General features: G+C 40.2%; 1 protein-coding gene across 2 annotated transcripts; it reads right to left on the bottom strand.

The window, feature by feature from the left end:
- Positions 1–6,856: 6,856 nt before the first annotated feature.
- LOC117258304 (microtubule-associated protein RP/EB family member 1) lies at positions 6,857–19,607 on the bottom strand. 2 transcript variants are annotated; one of them, XM_033629073.2, is made up of 7 exons: positions 19,435–19,607; positions 16,070–16,203; positions 13,804–13,949; positions 10,088–10,289; positions 9,865–9,974; positions 9,533–9,685; positions 6,857–7,518 (listed from the first exon to the last, which is right to left on the bottom strand). In XM_033629073.2, exons 2-7 carry the CDS (start codon positions 16,188–16,190, stop codon positions 7,474–7,476), a joined length of 777 nt encoding a protein of 258 aa, XP_033484964.1. In that variant the 5' UTR covers positions 16,191–16,203; positions 19,435–19,607; the 3' UTR covers positions 6,857–7,473. The 2 variants fall into 2 exon arrangements, with proteins under 2 accessions (XP_033484964.1, XP_033484963.1); XM_033629072.2 differs by having other exon boundaries at positions 16,070–16,200; positions 19,435–19,572.
- Between the last annotated feature and the right edge of the window lie 247 nt (positions 19,608–19,854).

Genomic DNA, 19,854 nt, shown 5'->3' with positions numbered 1-19,854 from the left:
AGACATACACATGTAAGAGAACATAACAATGACCACCAATTTAAAAAAACAGATTAGAACAAAGAAGCAGAAAAACAAAGACAAAATAAATAAATAACTGTAATAGAAAGCTGAAAGAAAGAAAATGCTTCTTGTTGTAGTGCTGTCACTGTGCGTGTTATTGTAACATTAAACAGGACAAAACGTAGGTTAAAGGGATAGTTCAGTTTTTTTGAGGTGGCGTTGTATGGGGTACGATTCATAGTTAGTGTATGACATACAGTAGCTGTCACTCAGGGATCTCCCAATTTGGAGAAGCAGGCTGGAGTATGACACTGTATTATTATAATTTAGTATTGCTTTTGTTAAAAAAAATAGAAACATTAATTAAGTACATCTACTTCTTCAGAAAACTACACCAGTTGCTGTGACAGTCTCAGTGTTGTCAAACACTGCCCTCTATGGACAAAACTGTGCATGACACTTAGAGTTTGATTTAAGTTTGGACCAGTGAAGTTTGGTCTGACAAACAGCAGGTGGCGTTACTGTTCAACTTCTGCTGCTGGTGTCTGCAGAGCTCTCAGAGGGTTTGACCACAGCTTCAGCATCACTTTGTTTTACTCCTACTGTGTGGCAGTGCTAGAATGTAACTGAGTAAATTTAGTACTGTACTTAAGTACAGTTTGAAGGTATTTGGACTACTTCATTTGAAATATTGTGCTTTTTACAGCACTACATTTATCTGACAGGTTTAGCAGTATCTATCCGGATTAAAATTTTATATTAAAAAACATATGATAAGCTTATAAAATGAAATAAAAAAACACGTAGTTACAGATTAACAAGGTATGCTCCCAAGATTTTTGTCCTGTGACCTCTTAAAAAATATTAGTGTCCAGTTGGGGCCTCTCGTCATGGTTAAGATGTTTATGATTTCTACCAAAAAGTTTCTCCGATTGTTTCATTTAAAATGTCAGCAGACGTCAAATTATCCAATATATTAAAATTAGCCAAAGATTTAGTCATTTACTATAATAACTCAAGATTTTTGCAGAACCAGAAATTTTAATTCTTAAAGTACATTTTACTGATAATACTTCTGTACATTTACATACATGGGGTATTTAGTGCAGGACTTGTAATAGAGTATTATTTCATCATGGTATTGGTTCTGAAGCATCTCAGTGTTTCCACCAGCACGGACTGTGTGTGTTTCATATTGAGAAGCGACTCCAGCTCTGTCTGATGTCACAGCTCTGGAGCGCTGAGGGTCAGAGGTCAACCTTGGGCCCGGACTAAAAGATCACATGTGAGTCACAAAGATTGCTTTGTTTTCTCATTGCTCAGCTTTCATGTGTCGTTTTCTTCATGTGATCATGTTCCTCTGATTTACTGCACGTTTCACACATAAAGTGAAAAAATATTGAAACCAGTAGATGATATTCGAAGGTACAGTCCCTACCAGCCTCCACATTACTTGGTTCCATTTTATTTTAACGTGTCCGGGTCCGTAGACAGAATCTGCCTTGAGTATTTTTATTTGCATCATGACGAGAGTATTTCCAAGTGCTTTTCAAGAAGACGGACTGTACTTTTTATACTCTTGACAAGAGTATCAAGAGTAAACAATATGACACTGCATGAACACTTCCACAGACCTTAAAGGTGTTCACTCGGGGAATAATCAAGTTCATTTTCTAAATAGTGGCACTTTCAATTAATATTTGAGATAATATTTGAGATTTTTACTGCACTTCATTAAAGGAGGGAAACATTTGGCTCAATTAATGTGTAATTTGTGATTTTGAGTGAAATGTTTCAAAAACTATCTGATAGATTGCCATGAAATTTGGTACAAACATTCATGTTCCCATCCATCCATTCATTTTCAATCACTTATCCGAAGCCAGGTCGTGGGGGTAGCCTGCTGAGCCAAGTATTCCAGACGTCTCTCTCCCTAGCAACACTTTCCAGCTCCTCCTGGGGGACCCCAAGGCGTTCTCAGGTCAGATGAGATATGTAATCCCTCCAGTGTGTTCCACAGAACCACCTCAACTGGCCTCTTTGGACGCAAAGGAGCAGTGGCTCTACTCTGAGCTCCCTACGGATGTCCGAGCTCCGCGCCCTATCTCTAAGGCTGAGCCTAGCCACGCTTTAGAGGAAACTCATCTGCAAAAAGCAGACGATGTGGTTAAGGTCACACTGTGACCTCCAGAATGCACTGGGGCAGTTTGCAGCTAAGTGTGAAGAGGTCAGGATGAGAGTCAGCACCCTGTCTGAGTCCATGGTTCTCTGCCAGAAAACGTTGGATTACCCCCTCTGTGATGGGAGGAGGTTACTGCCCTAAGCGAAGGAGTTCAGGTATTTCAGGGTCTTGTTCATTAGTGAGGGTAGAATGGAGTGTGAGATGGGTCTACAGTTTGGCATGGCGTCTGCAGTGATGTGGGCACTGTCATGGTGAAGAGGGAGCTTTCGATTTACTGGCCCATCTACGTCCCAGCCCTCACCTATGGTCATGAGCTCTGGGTTAACGCCTCCCTCAAGATGAATTGTAATACAGTAACTTATGTGACCTTGTATCTAGTGTGACTGCTGATCTCTCCAGAAACTAATAAGGAACTCAGTTCAATCAAACACAGACAACAGACCGGTGTTGACGTGGAAATACTGTTTTTATTGTCTGTACCAAACTTGACTGAAGAAAACCGAGTTTTCCAGAGTATAACAAACACACCAAAGTCCAGCAGAAACAGGAGACAGAGAGGAGAGAGACTCACAGTGTACACGACGCTTATCGGCACTGAGGTCACACAAGCACCAGCGCTACCTTCAAAGCCATCATTTCACTCTGCTCAGACATTTTCAGCAAACACACCTGCGTGACGCCGCTGCACTTCAGCCACACTGAAGATCTGCTGGCAGCGACACAAACATGCATGTTGATTTAAACCAGAGATAACAGTTATGGATCCCCAGAGTGGCCAAAAGTTTCTGAGCGTGGCCTCTTGCAGGTGTGTGTCTGACTGAAAACATCCAAAGAAACCTCTAATATCAAACACCGCACACAGTCTTCCTCAGTAACACCTACATCAACACATTTACTACCATCATTAAACCAGACAGGAGTCACGCACAACCTGAAACACTTTCAATGACTTGTCAGGAAAACCAGACGATTGTCAGAACCTCATGAAACATCTCATGATGTCATAAATCCCACCTGACAAGTGACTGAAGTGATGACAGTTTGTATTGTGACTCATTAAATACAGACTGTTGGAGTTAGAGGAGGGAGGAGGTTACATTGGCACTGGGTTCAGTACAGAGGCCACTATGTAAAGGGGGGACATCTGCTCCCCCTTTAACATTGCATAACAAAAAGCACTTCTTCACTAAGGCTCGACAACACACACTCGCCAGACCTGCTCCAAACGGGGGAAAGCTGCTGTTCTGTCCACAGTTTCAAGTTTTGTCCTGCATTGAGAAGGCTCACAGTTTACAGAGAGAGAGAGAGAGAGGGGGAGTGTGCGTTTGTCCTCAGTGTGCTACGATTTGTCTTGGCATCAACCCACCTAACAAACATCAACGGGTGTCCCCAAAAGATATCTTAAAAAATGGCTCATAAGGGGTTTGTAAGTGCTCAAATCAGAATTTTTTTAACAAACAGTCCAGCCTAGGAATATTGTGAGGGGAAAGAGCATTTGCAATTAATTTGGAGCATTCATTTATCCTGCTTTAAGCACCAGACGAGGGCGGTTTAGCCAGTATTAATGAATTTCAACTATTCAGTTTGCTTCTGACGTTTTTAAGCTTTCTGTGTGCATATATGGGAGGTAATCAGAAACTATTTAGATAGTCCATGTGTCATTTTGAGTCATCGTCTAAGCAAAAATGTCCTGGTTTCAGCTCTTAAAATGCGAGGACCTGCTATTTTATATCATTATAAACGTAAATCAGGACATTTTGAAACACAACCTTGTGATCCAAGGAATTGTGCCAACTGACCCTTGATACATGAAACAATTGATTAATTGAGATTCTGGTAAGCAGATGATTCAACAATGACAGTGTTCATTAGTTGCAGGAAGCCGTACTCGTTAACAGAGCGGTGTCCTCTGACACAAAATGTCTCCATAACAGTAGGTTGTAATTACAGTAAATATTTTGGCGCCTAAGATCCTGACAGAAGGGAGCATTTTGGGGAAGCAGTTTTTGCAGTGTTGCATCTGTACTTCAGCACATTTAATTTGAAATTAAAGAATTACTTGCAGAATAAAGTCCTGACTTGTAGCTTTATTTCATGTGGGGTTGCATCCATGTTCGGGTGAACAGCAGAGGAATGGGAGGTCTCTTTATTCAAAGTGCCCGGTCCAAAAAGTGTTTGACAAATGAACCTTAATACAGTTATGCTTCATATTTGGTCAAATCCTCGTCAGTCTTGGACCCTCTGATGTCGCTCAGACATTAGCAGGCAGTTTGATAATGCTCTATCAGGCCTCTGCTGCAGCCAGATTCACTTCCAGCAAATGTGAAGGGTTTCTTTGCCTTTAGAAATTCACTGAAAGAGGTGACGAACTCAGAAAAAACTTCCTGGTTGACTCATCTGTATGATCATTGTCCAAAAAACTGAGTATTTGTCCTAAAGTAATCACCCAGAGTGGATGTAAAAACTCCCAAATTAAAGCTAAAAGTCAGAAGTTTAACCTCATGTTCAGAGTTGGCTTTAAAATCTAATGTGCTGGAGTTAATAACAAAAAAGAAGTTACTGCATCTGCACATCATCACCACAATACAAAGGTTGACTGTGGTTAGAAAGAAAAAAACTCAAATCACTCTTTGGAGTGTTAAAAAGCACACATTCTAAAAAAAATATATGATTTGGAAATTATTTCTAAAAAGGTTAAAAGTAGAAATGTATTTTTTTCGAAGTGGTCCTATTGAAGGAAACTACCAGAAAATACAAAAAAAAATCTAACACCCAGGCACCCTTTGATTGTGTGCAACATTCAACCCTCATGGCAGTGCTTGTTAAAGGCGTGAGTTCTGTCAACTATTAAATCATGTAGCTACAACACTTAAATACTAACTATCTGCACGTCTCAGATGGAGAGCTGCTCCACAGATGAAAAAGCTCAACTCAGCACCCCTTTAATTTAATTCTGCAGAATGTATTTTGTTGAAAACCTGCATTTTTCAGCTAACTCATGGCAAGAATATCACAAATAATTCATCAAAAAACCCTCAAATTAAATTAAACTGTCTTGAAACACCATCAATATATATTTTTGTTTGCTTTCTGAGCATTAGATGGAAGACAGGTGGTCCGCTGCACCCTGACACATCCGAGCTTTTGTCCGTAATACCTCCAATGTTGTTTATTTTCAGAACACATTAAAAATATGACTAACAGTACAAACATTTGCCCAAAACAGCAGACTTACATTAAAGTAAAAAAAAAAAAAAAGTTAAGAAAAATGTCTTCTTATGAAAAGAAAAATGCTCCGAATAAGGCCATTGATAAAGTTCTATATTCCAATAACAAATTGCTGTTAAAGTTATCGGTTTGTGTGGAATCAACATTAATGTGTTGTTTCAAATTAGGTACAAATATGTCAGATATGACATCTTTACAGTGGAAACACTGGTCTCAAATCAGATCCACAATATACAATATTAGTATTAAAATTGGTCAGTCCGGAAGTGGAAATAGGTAAAAGGAGGAAAAAGACACCTGTCTAGCATTCCCAGAAAGAAATCTGTCCTCAGTGTGGCAACTCATTGATCCCACGTCTTATGGAAAAACTAAATCCAACATTAGAAACAAGAGCAGAGGTTTCACTGATGAAGACGAAGCCTGAGAGAAGCACATGAGCAACTTCCACGACTCAGCCAGGCAGAGATCAGATGATGGTCTCGACTGTGGTCGGCTACATGTAGTGAACGCACTGTTCAGCCACAGTCGGAGCTCACAGTGTTTGTGATGTGGCTGCTGTGAATCTCCCATAAGGAATTATTTGTGTTGGCTGCAGCCTGAGGGAAGGCCTCTGGTATGAAACAGTGCACGTGCCTGAAAGCAGGTTCTCCAAAAAGACCAAAAATACAAAATCTGTTGATCATGCAGTCTAACTTTTTTTGTTGTTGCATTTTTTACTTAAAGTTGGCGTGTTGATCAAAAGGCTGCCGTCTTACACTCAGAGAGGAAGCCACTTTCCTGGACTTGAGGATTGCACATTTAAGAAGCCTGAACAACGCGGTGGAGAGGGAGCATGGGAGAAGTGGAAGCAAGAAGATCTGCTACATGAACAGCAACCACTCTCTAAATCAGAAACCCCTTTTCTCTATCGATGTAAATCTTTCCAACAGTGATCGTTTAGTGAGTGTGAGGAAAAAAAACTCAACTTCAATTGAAAACAAATGTATAAAGTTGAGAGCATGACAGACAGGTGCCCCAAAACCATACAACAGAAAAAAACAAACAAAAAATGAAATAAATGGAGTGAGGGGGAAATGTGATAGAACAGTAGCATACATTTACAAAACTCATCTGAAACTCAACAGGACAAAATCAGGATGGTGTCCTTGGTGGAAAAATGGCCAAGAGAAGACCCGGCTGCTGCCTCGTCCCAGACTAAACCCTGAGCCCTTCAGTGTCAACGTGTGCAGCCCACAGGTTGCTCTTTACTTATTTAAACTTACTTAGAAACATACTGGCTACATCAAACTGGTAAATGATGTTTCTGAAGGCCTGCTGGCTCCATGAAGTCAACTCATTGTTAGTATAAGTAAAATAGGGACCAGCTAGGAAAAATAATACAAGATACGCCTCAGGTTTGGTTCAAATTGATGCAAAACTAAGTGTTCAAGTTGGGAATGTGTATTTTCTTTTTCTTCTGTGCATGCGTCTTTCTCCAAATAATTAAAACTCAGTGTCAACAGCAGAGGCACAAAGCGGCTACAGTGCCATCAAACGATCTGGGTTAGTTTGGGACAAAGTGATTGGTGACCTGACAGCCGGGTCTTCAGAGGAGGTTCTTCATGTTTGTTTTGTTTCAAATTGTTTTTTTTTTTAAACACATACAACCACACACGCACATACGTATACACACTCACACGCGCACACAGAGAACATCACCGTGTTTTTCACACTCAAGTCCATTACAAAAACCAGATATGTACTGCATGATCTGGTTTTGGGAAGGATGGGATTACAGGTGAGGGTAGCGGGGGACTGGAGGAAGAGGAGGCAGTGACCGAGGCTTTGTTGATTATTGGTAAAAAGATGTTTCAGGGAAGAAGGAGCTGTATGGCAGTTGAAGGCTTAAGAGGAAGAAATCCGGCAGGTTGGGGTTTAGGGTTTGGGGTGGGAGGGGGGGGCACAAGTCAAGATCAGGTTTGGTGTTGGATATAAAACCAAACTGGCTGTCTTGGCTTGAGGAAGGATCTCGAGGTGTAGACCAGAGCATCTAAGTGAAAAGTTGCTTGCAGTCTTGAATATTAAAACTCCTCCTGCTCCTCAGCATCAGGTATCACAAAACCCTCCTGGAGAGAGAGAGGGGGACAGAGAGAGGAGAACGTTATGAAAAAACAGCGACACACTATAGAGATACCTGAGGTCTGGATTCTAAGCTTGTCATCTCTCTGGAGCCAGAAAACCCCAAATTAAGCAATATGGGTTGAGCCTTGTTGTCTCAAAGCCTAACACATGTGTTTCATTAACACACATTATTGCAATTCTTGGGTTATTATTTTTGCCAGTTACACATATTCCTCATACTGTGAACATTGCCTTTACTGGTTTTCTGATCAACATTTCAGGTGTCTGAACACAAACAGAGAAGTACAGATAGATAGAAGTAAAGTAGAGTAAAAAAAAAAAAAATGCTATACAAAACTATACAAGTCAAGAGCACATTAAGTCAAAATTACGAGCAATACAAATACAGCACCAAGAACCAGAACTGCTCCTAAAATCAATAGTGCAGGACTGTCTCTGAGCAAAGTGACATAACGGTGCGGTAAATAGAAGCAAGTCAGCCAAGCACCACTGAAAACTTTCAGGCTCAGTGAGCGAGCTGCATTCCATTCCTCTGCAGGAATTCACAATGGCATCAGCAGTTGTTAACAGCCGAGCAAGTGGGCTTTAATCTGGTGTTGAACTCACAACATATTTATCTAACATACTGGTTCATTTTAGAGAATAAGGCACAGAAACCGACGATGTGTTAATCCATCCTGCAATACTTTCTAACTTCCTCTGTGGCTCTCAGCTCTGAGCCCATTGGTTCCTACTGAAGACTTATTTCTTCACTAAACACATCTCTCACACACACACACACACACACACACACACACACACAGATATTTTCACTTCTTAAAAAGCTTTTGAGCAAACCAACAGGAGGAAATACTGCATTTGTTGAGGACTATTTTCAGCAGTGGATTGATCCTCATTTGGTGCTCTAGTGAGTGTTTCTGGCAACAGGACAATGAATGTAGGATGGAGTCAAAATAAACTACAATGTGTGTGTTTATGGTAATGAAGGAACATGTTGCCCAGTACAACAGTGTGGTTTTTAAACATTTCTGGACAACAATGGAGCTCTATGGCACACAGGAAATAGATATATCAGCCTTTGATACACACACAGTACTTGTTAGTAGATACATTTACTGTTGGTTTGGTCTTTTTGTGAGATTTATTGACATTAAAACAAATATAGAATATCACTCATTAGTATTGTTTACAGCCATTATCTTTGTTTGTAGTCATTTTCTATGGCTGAAATTGAGGAATATCTTAAGGGTAAGTTAAGTATTTTTTCAGCCTTGGTCCAGTGCTGAGCAGGCTGCAGCCAGCAGTGGCGAAATAGGCTGCAAAGTAACCACTCATGTTTACACCATCAATTTACACCCACTAAGTGTGCTTTTTTTGTCCACAGGCTCAGACTGTTATTGTATGTGTCTGACATTATTAAAGAAAGGATCCCTACAGAGATAGACCTTTTTGTTTAAGAGTAAGATCCTTTTTTGTTTAACCAGAAACAGCCCTGAAATTACCATCACCAAACGCACCAGACTCCATTTAAATAAACAGTAATTTTACCATCGTAGAGCACACTTCACTCAGAAACTAAAGGAACAAAATAAAACTCTGAAACAACACCTTGTTTCACCTTCCCACTAGATGGTAAGATAAGCTGGCCCTTCAAATGCTAAAATTACTGTTAATTTAAATGGAGTCTGGTGGGTTTGGTAATGGCAATTTCGAGGCTGTTTCTGTTTAAACAAAAAGGTGCATCTCTGTAGGGATCCTTTCCATAATGTTGTCAGACACCTAGAATAACAATCTGAGCCTATCAGTGGCAAAAACAAGCAGTTTTAGTAGACGTATATTGACAGGCAAACAACCCTCACCCTGGGTGGTTCGTTTTAAAAATTCTGTTGAGTGATTTAATTTCTCATATGACTAAGCAATGACATTTTAAAATCCACTGACTCCTTGGCCTTCAGAATGAATTACAGCATCACCGAATTAAATTTGTGTCAAACTCACGTCTGTGGCGTAAAGGATGTCGATGATCCTCTGCAGTGTGGGGTCGCCCTCTCCTTCCTTCTCCTGGCAAATCAGCTCAATGTTTCGCAGCTTTCCAAAATAAAAGTCTCTCTCCTTCTCCATGTCCTGAATGGTTGATTTCAGGATCTCCATCTGTGGGAAGAAAGGGCAAAAACAACACATTAAGTTTTGTTTCTACTTTTTCAGGGGACTCACTTTACGTTTACTTTTTATTTGCTTGTTGTGGAACTAAGAATTAATTTCACTTTTCAATAGTGATCGTATGGCGATTATTGTGATTATTTCTTCACTGTGCATAGCGGTGTGCTGACCTCATTTAAGAGCTCCGCCCTCTCCTCATCGCCTCCTCCCATCCCTGGCTTTCTGGCGCTGACATGAGCCAACTTGGGCGCTACCTTGGCAACAGGTGGCCTCTGAGGAGCTGAAGAGACAAAGAAGACACGGTTATTAACAGGAGAAAAAGCTTTGACTTACCAGCATTTCTCCATCTAATTTCAAACAACTTGACCCCACAAGACCAACCAGAGCTCTGACCTTGATTGAGGGCCTTTTTAGGGGTTTTGGCGAGAGCTGATGTGGCAGTGTTGGGTATGGGCATGGCATCCTGGCCGCGCCTCGCCTCCTCCGGGTCATACTCCTTCCCATCGTAGTTGGCATCAAAGAACTTCTTAAACCACTGAACAAACTCAAAGTTGTCCTGGAACTTCCCCTTCACCAGTTTGTCTACTGGAATTATCTGGAAGCAAAGAGAGACAGTCAGGACGGGGATGTCTGGACGTGTGTCTGCCTGGTAGCCTGGTTAAATGAGCTGTAACTTCTCTGTCAGTGTGTGTGCCACAACTGGTACTGTTGCATTTTCAGTATCACTGTCAATACAGTTCATGTGTTGTGGTACTAATACCAAAATTCTACATTTAAAACACGTTGCCCTACTGCATAAAAACCATTCATATACAAAGCGCTTTGATTAAACCTGCAATAAGTGATGTTTCTGACCACCTGGAGGCAGCTGAAACAAGCTGCGATCACAGCATTGGCATATTATCACATTTTAGGCTGAACTTGTAAGCAAACAGTCATTTCCACACCCAGTATTAAGGGAGCAACATGATTATTCATTAGGAGTCTCTATGTTTGTGTCCACCTGATGAATTTAAGTCCAATATTCACTCTCTTTCAGCTGTTTTAAGTCTCTACCAACTCCTGAAGGAAATAACTGCTTCTTTAGCTGCTAAATGCTCCCCTATGTTCACTGTATCTATCTGTTCTTTGCTGCTAAGCACATAGTGTAAAATGGATTTTTACAGCTTATTTCTCTGAAAACAGCGCTGTGAGATTGGTTAGAGCATGGCTGTAGAAACAGACCTAGATACAGTGTTGGAGGCAAGACCCTCTAACTTCCTCTAAAGTTGCTCAGTGGCACATGAAGCCAAAATTGTTCAACTGCCAGTATAAAATTACCCAAATAATCGGCACAGATTGGGCCTAAAGAGCAAGGGCACCTAAGACTTACCCCGACCAAGCCCACTACTACAGATTTAGCTCTCCACAACTTGAATGAGGATTTTAAATTTAATCTTGGTTGACTCTTCTAGATTTCCCAAATGTGACTGGACTGAATGGATTACATACTGATGGTTAAGCTAGTCATGTCGCGGCAAGATTCTGATTTACAGACGTGTCTTTCATGATGTAAGTCTACTGGAAAAATCTTTTTGGGCTCAATGGCATCATGTGATGGGCTCGGAAGTTGTAATTCCACTGTTTGGTGACGACTAAAATAGTTTTGGGTCAGACAGGTGAACAATGAGCTAGAAACTCGCTATACAGCTCTGTAAAGCCGAGCAGAGCTGCAGATTCAGGTGGTAATTCTCTGTAGGTTCATCACTACCAGAGACACCTTTCACATTGCGAAAATCGTTTTAAAACAGAATCTGACCTAGTATTCAGTATAAACTTAACAGGCTTGGGTCCCAATTTGGTATTATTGGCACAATTGTACACACACCCAAAAAAATAGAGTGGTTCCATACTCGAAACCTAAGACACAACAGATTAAAAAACATGCTGTGTCATTACCAACACACAAATCCATACTTAAATAGGTAATCTCAAGAGTGTCAAGACAGGAAGAGAAAATGGTTTTGAAAAAAAAGTCAAAGAGAAAAAACTGAAAGCCAAAACAGCTGCGCAGGAACATCCTTCATTGTGACACTGACTCACAGAGCAGCTGCTGACCTGCTGGAATAAAACGATGGGATAACAATGTATGTTCTGTGTAGGACGCTAGGCCCAGAAAAAGAATGGTACGTACATTAAACACAAAGCTGGCCAGGATCGAAGCCACAGTGAGGAAAAGAGAGCAGCAGTAAAACAAAAAGAAGACATCAGCAGTAAACCTAATTACTCAGCGATGGAGGAGACTGACATCATTAGACAATACACAAAGCATGAATGAGGGCAAAGTCCGCAATGTAGGCACAATGCCGGGGATTATAACACTGCACTGCTATGAATACCACTGATGTGCTCTCAGTGTTCGAGCATCTGTTACAGCGATCCATGAATCAACACTGTGCAGGCATTTCAAACAGAGCACTGATCACTTCACAAATGGACGACAGGAAGGAAGCTGAAACATGAATAAATTATGGCAGCTTAGTCAACAGTCCTGCAAGCTGCTTCATGTTTAGTCTGAAAACAAATGATGACTGTGCTGGATCTGCCCCACCCTTTATTATCTTTGTTGACATATCAAGACTTTGTGAAGTGTCCAGAGCTGTAGGAAGCTCTCAAACATTTGCAATACAATTAAGTTTTTATTAAGAGCTTCTGATGTTGCAGAATAAAATGGAAAGATAGTGTAGTTCCACTTCGAGCATACAATCATGTCACATTAACTTAACCATGATTCAGCACTTTGTGGCACAAAAAGAACAGGGCTGAAATACAGTTGAGCATTTCAGTTTGTATCTCTGCCGTCAAGTTGGTGTCTCATTACTCAGTGACAAATGAAAGCAGAGGGCACACAGAGTAAATAGTAGCCAAGGAGTGACAGACGAGCTAACAGTGCTAAGAAAAAACAAAGTGACTCATGATCCAATCAGCAGAGGCAGCTCAGCTGGTTGGGAGGGGATGACAGGAGTTCCAGTTTGCATACCAGTACGAAAACATTTTAGAGTAGTCTGTTCTAACAATCAGCCGAGGTGATCAAGGGTCAAAACATTTAGCTCCCCCGTACAATCTAAAAACTTAAGACCTTGTCCTTATTTTAAATATTTGGTGTTTTACATTCTTCATGCAGCCCTTCATACATCATCGTCCCTCAGTAGATGATTATATTTTAGACTGACAGAGAGGTGTGTGAGAAGAGGGGGTAGGCTAGCAAGCACAGTGGTTTCCCCACCACAGGAAAGAGTGAGCGGGTTTACCAGTAATCTAGACCAAGTGCAAACTAATCCTCCACGATCAGGCGACATGATTCATGTTCACTCATTTTCAGTGCTACTGATGACAGCTGTAAATAAGTCTGATAGTGTTACGATACTATTAATGTGATCCAAACACTTCCTGCAGCTGCTCTACATTAAGAGCTTCTCATCAGCCAACCGCTGGCAGGACTTAGTGTGAAGCGCAAGATGCAGTGGATATTTTTGTATGCAGATTCCTTGTTCTTTTTATTCTCTTCACCAGGTGTAAGCCTGGAGAGATCATGCCTTTGGTCCTGTGTGTGTGTTACCAGCAGACACACTGGGTATTTTTCCAACTCCAGCGTAGAGTATTATGGTTTATTGCAACTTCAGTAATATCTGCTGCCTTACATTTGACACACAGCTCTGCTCCACTGAAGCAGCTCCATACTGCGTTCATCTTCGCCCGTCTGTAGCATTGCAGCCTATTATGATGCGTAACCAGTCACAGAGAGCTATGGGCAGGACCCTGAGCAAGGATACAGAGTGGTGACTACACACAGAGGCAGGCAGTGCCATCACAGCCAAAGTAGCACATTTTTCCCAATTAATTAATTTTTCTGGCAGTTGGCTTGAAAGAAAAAAGTACTACATCACAGGCTGTTATCCCTGTTGCTCAGAGCACAGTAGAGGTATCAGACTGTATGAACACTTTGCACATGAGGGCTGCATATCAGGAATTCCTTCATGTTTCCAAACTTTCTGCACTTCTGTTGTTGCATCATGTAATTTGAAACTGGCGTGCATGCAGTATAGTACAGCAGGAGCGTTGTTACTTACTTTGTCGACCCCCATCTTTTTGAAGGAAACCTGCAGAAGCTTGAAGTTGTGGATGTATTCATGCTCCAGCTTGGCACCAAATTTAACTTTCTTCAGAGGCACAGAGCCGGGGAACAGCATGTCCATGAACTGGCAGTAGGCAGCACCTGGACGATGAAAATGATCCAAAGAAAGAAATTACAGGACACGTCCTCTAATGTCAAATATAGTAAAATCGTTACAAAAACTGGGTCGTGGCTAGATGGTAACCCTAGATTTGCAAAAGTCTTGCAAGCTGCTTCAAAATATTCTTGTCTTGTGGTTTTATGGTGTGACAATGCTGTGGTTAAGGTCTGGTTAGGTTTAGGCACAGAAAGGACTTGGTTAGGGTCAGGGAAAGGTAATAGTTTGGGCTAAAACATGGAACGTGAAATCTCATTAGAGTCTCTACAAATCTAGACACAACCCAAGGACTGAGTGTGTGCTGCATGTTCAAAAATCAGTGGATGTCTAAAAACAAGAGCATGTGGACTGAGAGTGCCACAGACAAGGATAAAAATAGAACTCACTTTCCTTTTAAGTGAGAAAAGAGAAAGCCAAAAGTTCATCTTAAAAGTGATGTACTTGAACACTTGGGGTGTGGTTAAACAGGCTGTGTTTTTTTAAATACAGTATTGATTGACTGATACTGAAAACTACTAATACAGAACCAGAATTTGAACCAGAATTTAATACTTCCAAACAACACCAGCCATAATGCACATACACTACCATAAACCCAACAAGACAACAGTAATGTTTGGGCAATCGTAATGATAAAAAGTAGTGCATGAATCTGCTCAATCACCTGAAATTAACAAAGCAGCTTATTTTCTATTTTGAGCAAACTCTGCCTGCACCCGCTGTTCTGACAAGCCTTTTAATTACACACTAAAATCTGAGAGTTTGCATATTTACAAGCCACAAAGATAATCTGCAGAAGTACAGCACATGCATGCACAGGTCGATGGGTGTGAAGTGAAAGAGTGATGAGTATCAGCAGTTCACAGGGTTAAAGCAGTTGTGCAAAATTTTCCTATTGGTCTTCATCGCCCTTTAAATCAGCTACAGCTGATGCATCTGGCAGCAACAGCTGTGCAGGTGGTTTTATCCACTTCTTAAAAAGGCAGCGATTTAAGGTCCTGGCAGCCAGTTACCATCAAATATTTTAAATATTGTACCTAATAAAAGGGGCCAGGCCACTAATGTTGTTGTACTGAATCAGGATAACTCTCATGCATTTGGTATGTTAAAAAAAAAATCAGAAATAGTCAAACAGGTAACATAGATACACCATGTGCAGTTTGCCACTGTGTTTAATTTCAGTTAAAATTTTAAATTGGCTAAGGTGTGAAACTTATTGTTACTTTTAGTACAAAATTAAAGTTTTCCTAGTTTATCTGAGATGAACAAAAGCCCCTTTTACACTGCCTCTTGGTGGGAATTTCACACTGTTATTCCACCTTGCTGTTCTGTAGAAAAGGTAAGATGGTGGAGATGGAGGTCAAAATTGTCTTGCCTCTGAGCCGGGAATGAAAGTACAGTAGTAATAGCGCAGAAACTATTTCTGTCGGGTCAGCTGGCAGGACGGGATCATGGGTAGCACGGGTGTGACATTTTGGCGACGTGTTATGCGTGTGACCCATTGCCAAAGATTTAAAACGTAGCTCTTAGCAGCTAACTCAATGAGGACGTTGGGAAAACAGTGAGGTCTGGGAGCTCCTTATTCTCTGAGCAGAGGATGACATCAGCCTCCATATAACAGAGACAGTAAATGATTGTTATTGTCATGTTGATGTCTCTGTTATTGATTATAAAATGCTGCAGACACATATGTTACATGTCACACTAGAGGCCGAAGCTGTTGTGTTACATGACACATCCGTTGTGGCACATTTGATTCCATGATGCCAGCATGCTGTCTAAAATCACACACCGGAGAGTCATGATGCCGCCATTGTTTAGTGCTGTGTAAAAATGCAAAGGCAGCACAAAAGGGGACTTTATAGTGGCTCTGTAGTGCGATCTCTGTGTAAAAAGGGTTAAAGACGACTTACAAGAACATGTTTTATTGATGAGTCATGGCAAAGTATTAAGCATCAGTAGCGACGGACATACTGTTCCACAACACAGTCATGCAAAATATCACGCATGATGCCGGAACTGTATCAAGAGCTCTGACAACTGTCTGTTAATTAAACATATCTGGTCCTACCATCATGACAGACATACTCAAAACATCTCTTACCTGAACACAACATTTCTATCTTTGTGAGGTTCATCTGTAGAGACTCATTGATCCAAACCAACATGTCATGACGACTTAAGTTGTCACTGGTCACTGAGGTTGAGTACACGTTCACAGCCATTGTCGGTCACCTGCTGACACAGAGGAGAGAACAATTGTGAGAAAAATTTACATGATGACTGCCTTATCTGTCAGAGTGAATGGTGGAGCAGATAATGTTACCGGTCACAGCCAAATTTACCAGAACAGACCTGATGGCTGAGGGTTACTGTGCATCCTTGATGCTGAGTCATCATTATGTGGATTTTTTCATGATAAGCTGGTTGTACATAACATGACTAAGAACTGCCTGATGCACAGACACACACAAAGTAACTGTGGTTGTTACTTCATAAATTATTTGTGTAGAGACAAATTCTCAGTCCAACAGGCGAACAATCAAAAGCCGCAAAATGTCTGGTTCAATATTTTAGAAGACAAAAAAGGCAGCCAGTATTCACATTTGAAAAGCTGAAACAAATTATGTACTGGCACATAAGCAGCTATCAAAATAGTTGGCCATTAATACTCTGTTGATTGATTAATCAATTGATCACAAGTATGGCATTAAAATATCACATATGGCATTTCAATTTATTGTAATATAATCATATGAAATATGGAGACAACCAGTGTGAACACTGACATCTCATTTTGGATCTCATTGTAGTTAAAAACCTTCCTGCACCGCCCAGCTTCTGGCGTTCTGACAGGGAAAGTGTTGCACTGTAGGCACACCCAAATATGCTGGCAATCAAACAATACTTTACATAAGCACAACTTATGATATGTCTTCAACAACAACTAGCTCGACCAAAGTCATTTTTTCTGGATGACAGTAGCAGTGTCTATGATTAAAGAGGTCAGACACTAAAAAACTGACTAACTGAGGTTTTAAGTCATCATGTATTTGCTACAGTCACTACAGACATATATGTTATGTCTCCATAAAGGTCTGTAGTTACATCAGAAACCATCATCCACAGTCTCTGCTGTGGCTCATCTCCAGGCTACACCAGACCAGTTATTTCCTCAACAGCTGAAAGTAATAGCTGGGGCCTCATAGGAATAACAGTTCTCTTCAGATGTAGCTGACTATTATATTTGCATCCTGTTAGACTATGTCACATCTAAATGAGAAATAACACTATAAATAGGCAAGCAGTTTGTCATGAGTTGATTAAAATATCATATGAGTCTTCATATCGAGTAATTATTAATGGGGAGTTGTGCTGTCAATTCATTTAATAAAACTGTTGAATTTTACCTGTTTGCCAAGGTTTCTCTCATACATAATAACCAAATAATGGCTTCTACCTGAGCACAGAGTTGTCAAATGTTGAGAAATAAAAAAAATCCTGACAATTTTCTTTGAAATATTCTGGCTTCAAAAGCATTAACAGTTCAACAATAATGTACAAGTCAGTTAACTAATATTATAACTAACTTACCTGAACTAAAATGACTAAAATATTATACATATCTGCACTGATGAAATGTAACCAGATAGATTTACTCAGGTACTCTACTTATAGTATAATTTTTTCTTGTACTTTACTTAAGTATTTCCATTTTATACTATTTTACACTTCTACTCCAGTACATTCTGGAGGCACATTTGTACTTTTTGCTTCACTACATTTATTGTAAAGCTTCGGTTACACTGCAGATTTTTAGATTACTAATGGAAAATATAAATAAACTAAGAAATTACACGGTATTATTAAAGATTAAGAGAGCTGGCAGTATATAAAGTAATTATAATCTGCTCCGCTTTTACCAGCTGCAACACTAGAGTGCTGAACACATTTAATTTTGCACTATGTCAATCTTTATCTTGTCTTAACGGGGAACTATGCCCATTTTCAAAATTCAAACATGTAATTCAAAGGGTCTTAGACAGTCCAAAATAATAGTAAAATAATCAACTCACCTAAGCTCATATTTGTGATGTCATTGGGTATTAAGTCTGAAGCTGCTCTGTAGAGCATGAATGGTAAAAGATGTTTTAGATGACACTGAGAGCACCCAGTGGGATGTTCTGAGTATATGGGTACATTTTTATTTCAGAGCTGAGTACTCTACTATAGAATAAAGCTCATTAAGGTCTACAAAAGCAAACAAAAATTCTCTGGGTCCACAAATTCAGGCTCCCATTCATTGTCTGTGGAGCAGCTCCAGACTTTAAACCCTATGACATCACAAGTTCAAGACTGACTTGTCTGGTTTCTGGCTTTGAGACTTAGCTCACAGAGACAAATATTCACTAAACGTCCCTAGGCTATAGAAATAACATATGGGAATTCTTACTTTAGGTGGCATCCCCCTTAAATACTATAAGCTCTTGTTGGGATTAATAAAGTACTCTTATATATCTCTCATTAGAATCAATAACATAATAAACATGATTCTGACATGGGCCATACTGCATAATGAGTACTTTTACTTTTGGTACTTAAAGTATTTATGCTAATATTTTTAAACTTTTGCTTTAGAAAGTTTAAATCTAGGACTATTGTAACAGAATATTCATGCACTGTGGCCCTGCTACTTTACTTAACTTAAATATCTCAATACTTCTTCCACCACTAAATTTAACATATAGTATTAAGATTTCATTTGGTCACGAAGTGGCATATGCTAAACGATTAATGGAGAACATAAACAGCAATTTGCCAATAATATAAACAGCCGTTAGCCGCAGCTCTAACCTTACTGATATTCCGAGCGATAGCATTTAACGGCTAGCTTGATGCAACAGGGCCCCAGCTAGAAACTTGAAAGCTAACGGTAGCGGCAGTTAGCCAACTGACCAGCTAATTTAGCTCCCTACAAAGCTAACGTAGCTATGCGGCTACCTAAAAGACTGAATGATTAATAAGTGACCTGACAGTCGATTGAATTAGTTGCCCTTTTCCTTTTATGTGGCTACAGTTAGCTAACAGTTACGTTTCTGTCACCGGCTTAAACTCTACCACCGGCTAACGTGAGCCAATTTATCTCACAGACGTCCAGACGTTTTCCCCGCCCTGAACTCACCAAGCACCCGCTAGCTTGAGTTAGCTTGTAACGGTTAATGCGACAGTCTTTCAGTGACGGAGCTGGAAGGCGCCAGCTTCATCCGCAGCTCAGCTAACAGTTAGTAACAGAAGCAGGCTATATATATGTATAAGCCTCGCCCTAGCTGGTTTCCTCGGGAATCAATCGGTTATGTTCCTGCTAGTCACGGGCTAGCATCTAAGCTAACAGAGTTCAGCTGCCTCCTCCACCAGCCGCCGTTTCACATGCCGGTAAAAGACACCGTGTTTCAGCGCCGTTACACTCACCTGGAGTGGATTGGCTTCGACAGATCTTGTACACAATGATTTTATTATTTTTCTCCGCTGTAACTCGGTGTCATAAAAAGGTCTATCTGTGATTGTTTCGACGTTATAGACACTTCTGCTTTTTCTTCTTCTTCTTGGTACCTCACGTTCAGTCTACCGGCAGCGGAAGAACCGTTTTGATGACGTCAGGGCGTAACGGGTAACGCCTAAACGTACCGACGCTAATGACGCTTTGTTGCGCTCACAGGAAACCGAGGAAAATATATATAAATATAAATAATAAATAATAATAAATAAATATATACAAATATAAAATGACCAAGGATAAATATAAGATACATAGAATATCGATTTATATATACTTAATTAAAAATATCTAATCAATATATTAATGTATAAATAAAATATAAGAATATAAAT

This window comes from Epinephelus lanceolatus, chromosome 8 (genome assembly GCF_041903045.1).
Source record: "Epinephelus lanceolatus isolate andai-2023 chromosome 8, ASM4190304v1, whole genome shotgun sequence".
In the NCBI taxonomy this organism is placed as follows: Eukaryota; Metazoa; Chordata; class Actinopteri; order Perciformes; family Serranidae; genus Epinephelus; species Epinephelus lanceolatus.
The sequence above is the reverse complement of the archived record's forward strand: the minus strand, read 5'-3'. Positions and strand labels throughout refer to the sequence as shown.

Bases quoted from the DNA above. Each gene is read 5' to 3' on its own strand.
- LOC117258304 (XM_033629073.2), bottom strand. From the start codon at position 16,190: ATGGCTGTGAACGTGTACTCAACCTCAGTGACCAGTGACAACTTAAGT. The intron at 13,950-16,069 runs GTAAGAGATGTT...TTCATCGTCCAG, and splicing joins GATAGAAATGTTGTGTTCAG to GTGCTGCCTACTGCCAGTTC. The intron at 10,290-13,803 runs GTAAGTAACAAC...CTTTGCTTCCAG, and splicing joins AAAAGATGGGGGTCGACAAA to ATAATTCCAGTAGACAAACT.